A 4,091-nucleotide genomic window follows, 5' to 3' on the forward strand; every position below is an offset into this window, starting at 1 on the left:
CTGAGCTGGGCTGAGCTGAACCAGGCTGGGTGAGCTGGGCTGAGCTGAACCAGGCTAGGTGAGTTGGGCTGAGCTGAGCTGGGCTGGGTAAGCTGAGCTGAGCTGGGCTGAGCTGGGCTAGGCTGGGCTGAGCCGGGCTGAGCTAGGCTGGGTGAGCTGAGCTGAGCTGGATAAGCTGGGCTGAACTGGGCTGAGGTGGACTGAGCTGAACCGGTCTGGGTGAGATGGGCTGAGCTGAACCAGGCTGAGTGAGCTGAACCAGGCTAGATGAGCTGGGATAAGCTGGGTTGAATTGGGCTAAACTGGGCTGAGCTGGCCTGAGCTGGGCTGGGCTGAGCTGCACTGAGCTGGGCTGGGTGAGCTGAGCTGAGCGGGGTGAGCTGGCTTGAGCTGGCCTGAGCTGGGCTGAGCTGAACCCGGCTGGGTGAACTGAGCTGAGCTGGGCTGAGCTCAGCTAAACCAGGCTGGGCTGAGCTGGGCTGGGCTGGGCTGAACTGGGCTGAACTGGGCTGGGCTGGATGAGCTGGGCTGAACTGAACCAGGCTGGGTGAGATGAGCTGAGCTTGGCTGAGCTGGGCTGAACCAGGCTGAGCTGAACTGGGCTGAGCTGGGCTGAGCTGGACTGAGCTGATCTGAGCTGGACTGGACTGGGCTGGGCTGAGCTGAACCGGGCTGATCTGGGCTGGGCTGGGTGATCTGGGCTAAGCTAAACGGGGCTGGGTGAGATGAGCTGAGCTGGATGGAACTGGGCTGAGCTGAGCTGAGCTGAGCTAGGCTGGGCTGGGCTGAATTGGGCTGAGGTGGGCTGGGCTGAATTGGGCCGAGGTGGGCTGAACTAGACTGGGCTGGGTGGAGTGAGCTGAGCTGAGCTAAATGGAGCTAGGCTGAACCAGGCTGGGCTGAGCTGGCCTGGGTGAGCTGGGCTGAGCTGAATTGGGCTGGATGAGCTGAGCTGAATTGGGCTGAGGTAGGCTCGGGTGAGCTGAGCTGAGCTGGGCTAGGCTGGGCTGCACTGAATTGGGAGTTGGGCTAAGCTTGGTACATTGAGCTGATTAGCCAGGGTCACTGAGCTATCCAGCAGAAATGGACTGGCTGAGCTAGCTTGGCTCAGAGGCGTTTGATGTCCTAGTTTGGGCTAGATTCACCTGCATTGGGCCATTAGTTCTAGCTGGGCTGAGCTGGCCTTGCTGGACTGTCCTGACTAACATTGGTCTGACTTCAATGACCCGGTTGTGCTAAGAACAGGCCAAGGGGAGTCTGCATGGTCCGACTCTTCACATACATACCGTCCACTGACCCTAGACACACAGGCCAGGGCTGGGGGCCTGGCTGGGGGGCTCCTCTTGATGCCTTCAAACATGACAGCCCATGGGGCTTGCGGCTGAGCGTACCAGTCTGGCTCTGGTGTCTCAGAGGGAAGGCAGCACTGGCCGAGCCATCCTGAGCTGGGAGCCAGGGTACCAGAGTGCTCGAGGATAAGGCAGAGGCCACGTCTTTCCCCAGCTTCTCACAAGTGCAGAGCTGGGCTTTTGCGGCTGGGTGAGGGCTGCTGCGCCTCCCTTTCCCAGCTAGACTCGGCCTCTGCCCAGCCGCCCGCTGCACTGTTGGTCCAGGCTGGGGAGGCCATGAGGCCAGCCCTTGTGGCAGCGGGCTGAGGGGGCCACGGGGCTGGCTCAGGCCTGCCTGGCGGAGCGTGGGAAGAAAACACCTTGTCACTCAACTCCTATCCCTCTCTGGTCCTCAGAGAACCCGTCCCCTCCAAACCTCTTCCCCCTCATCACCTGTGAGAGCTTCCCATCTGATGAGACCCTGGTGGCCATGGGCTGCCTGGCCCGGGACTTCCTACCCAACTCCATCACCTTCTCCTGGAACTATCAGAACAGCAGTGAGGTCGGCAACCAGGACATCAAGAACTTCCCTTCGGTTCTGAGAGAGGGCAAGTACGTGGCTACCTCCCAGGTGTTCCTGCCCTCCGTGGACATCCTGCAGGGCTCTGATGAGTACCTCACATGCAAGGTCAAACACTCCAACGGTGACAAATCTGTGCAAGTGCCCTTCCCAGGTGAGAGCCAGGCCCTCCTACCCATGGCCAGGTGGGCAGGGTGAGGCCACGTGAGCTGACTGACACCTTGTCCCCTCCCAGATGGGAAGAATGGAGAGCTGTCCCCCAACGTGACTGTCTTCATCCCGCCCCGCGATGCCTTCTCTGGCAACAGCCAGCGCACGTCCCAACTCCTCTGCCAGGCCAGAGGTTTCAGCCCCAAGGAGATCTCCGTGTCCTGGTTTCGTGATGGAAAGCAGATCGAGTCTGGCATCGACACCGGCAAGGTGGAGGTTGAGGACAAAGTGTCCGGGGCTGTGACCTACAGGGTCCTCAGCATGCTGACCATCACCGAGAGCGCCTGGCTCAGCCAGAGCGTGTTCACCTGCCAAGTGGAGCACAACGGAGTGATCTCCGAGAAGAACGTGTCCTCCACGTGCACCCCCAGTGAGTGCTCTGGCCCCTAGTGCAGCCCCTCAGGGTGGGGGTCCCTCACGTGCACCACGGGGTTCCACTCAGGCCAGCAGCTCCCTGAGCCTTGGCTTCCCAGAGTGGCCAAGGGCAGGGAGGTGGGGGTCCAGCATGCCCCTCCAGTGGGTCCTTGGGGCTCAGGAAGGCTTGGTGTGAATTCAGCCTATGTTCTTTGGGGAAAATCTCTACCTCTGCCTGATTTCACATCCAACCGGTCACTGACACAAACTCTCTCCTGATCTAGATTCACCCGTCACCATCAGCATCTTCACCATCCCCCCCTCCTTTGCTAGCATCTTCCTCACCAAGTCGGCCAAGCTGTCCTGCCTGGTCACAGACCTGGCCACCTACGATAGCCTGACCATCTCCTGGACCCGCCAGAATGGCGAGCCTCTGAAAACCCACACCAACATCTCTGAGAGCCACCCCAACATCACCTTCAGTGCCACGGGGGAGGCCACGGTTTGTGTGGAGGACTGGGAGTCAGGAGAACAGTTCACCTGCACGGTCACCCACACGGATCTGCCCTCGCCTCTGAAGAAGACCATCTCCAGGCCCAAGGGTAGGGGCCCGCGCCTCCTCTGCCCCAGGACTCTCCAGGCCTCTGGGGGTCTCTCCCCAGTGGCCCCCAGCCTGAGCTCACCACTGTCTTTCCTCCCACAGAGGTTGCCAAGCACATGCCAGCTGTGTATGTCCTGCCACCAAGCCGGGAGCAGCTCAGCCTGCGGGAGTCGGCCTCGGTCACCTGCCTGGTGAAGGGCTTCTCTCCCCCAGACGTGTTTGTGCAGTGGCTGCAGAAGGGGCAGCCCATGTCCCCCGACAGCTACGTGACCAGCGCCCCGACGCCCGAGCCGCAGGCCCACGGCCTCTACTTTGTCCACAGCACCCTGACCGTGAGCGAGGAGGACTGGAGTGCTGGGGAGACCTACACCTGTGTTGTAGGCCATGAGGCCCTGCCCCACATGGTGACCGAGAGGAGCGTGGACAAGTCCACCGGTAAACCCACCCTGTACAATGTGTCCCTGGTCTTGTCTGACACAGCCAGCACCTGCTACTGACCACCGGGCTGCGCCCTCCGGTGGGCCCCGCAGCCCCTGGCTGACCCATCGCTGTGTGTGCGTGTGTACAAACCAACCTCGCCAATGGGGTGACATGTGGCATTTTATCAAAATTAGAAATAAAACATCCATTCAAAAGACACTCGTCCTGAGTAAGCGATGCTCTCGCCTGCCGGGGCCGTGGCTGTGCTGTCCCCAACCCCCGACCACCCTCCACGCCCGTCCCTGCCCCCACCCAGGCTCTGGAAGTCCCTGTGCTCCTTGCAGACCAAGCCTATGCTCACCGCTCCTGTAGCTGCTCCCACGGCCACGTGAGTGTGCAACACATACACACATGTGTGCACACGCATGCACACATATGGATGCAGCTGCATTAGACACACGGATACACACAGAGACACGTGTGTATGGACACACACACACATGCACACACAGTCACAGACACACACACACACACACATGGCCACAGACACATGCACACATGGACACACATGCACACACACGTGCACACACCCACACGT

General features: G+C 60.7%; 2 gene segments (V, D, J or C); both read left to right on the forward strand.

Moving 5' to 3' along the window:
- The window catches only part of LOC118002583, a 22,046-nt gene that overhangs the window by 4,205 nt on the left and 13,750 nt on the right, over nucleotides 1-4,091 (forward strand).
- The window catches only part of LOC118002581, a 9,138-nt gene that overhangs the window by 3,126 nt on the left and 1,921 nt on the right, over nucleotides 1-4,091 (forward strand). Inside the window, 4 exon segments of the C gene segment in view lie at nucleotides 1,745-2,062; nucleotides 2,144-2,488; nucleotides 2,757-3,074; nucleotides 3,176-3,508. Of these exon segments, the coding sequence occupies nucleotides 1,745-2,062; nucleotides 2,144-2,488; nucleotides 2,757-3,074; nucleotides 3,176-3,508 (1,314 nt within the window).

This window comes from Mirounga leonina, unplaced genomic scaffold (genome assembly GCF_011800145.1).
Source record: "Mirounga leonina isolate KUSES-001 unplaced genomic scaffold, KU_Mleo_1.0 Mir_82, whole genome shotgun sequence".
NCBI classification, from domain to species: Eukaryota; Metazoa; Chordata; class Mammalia; order Carnivora; family Phocidae; genus Mirounga; species Mirounga leonina.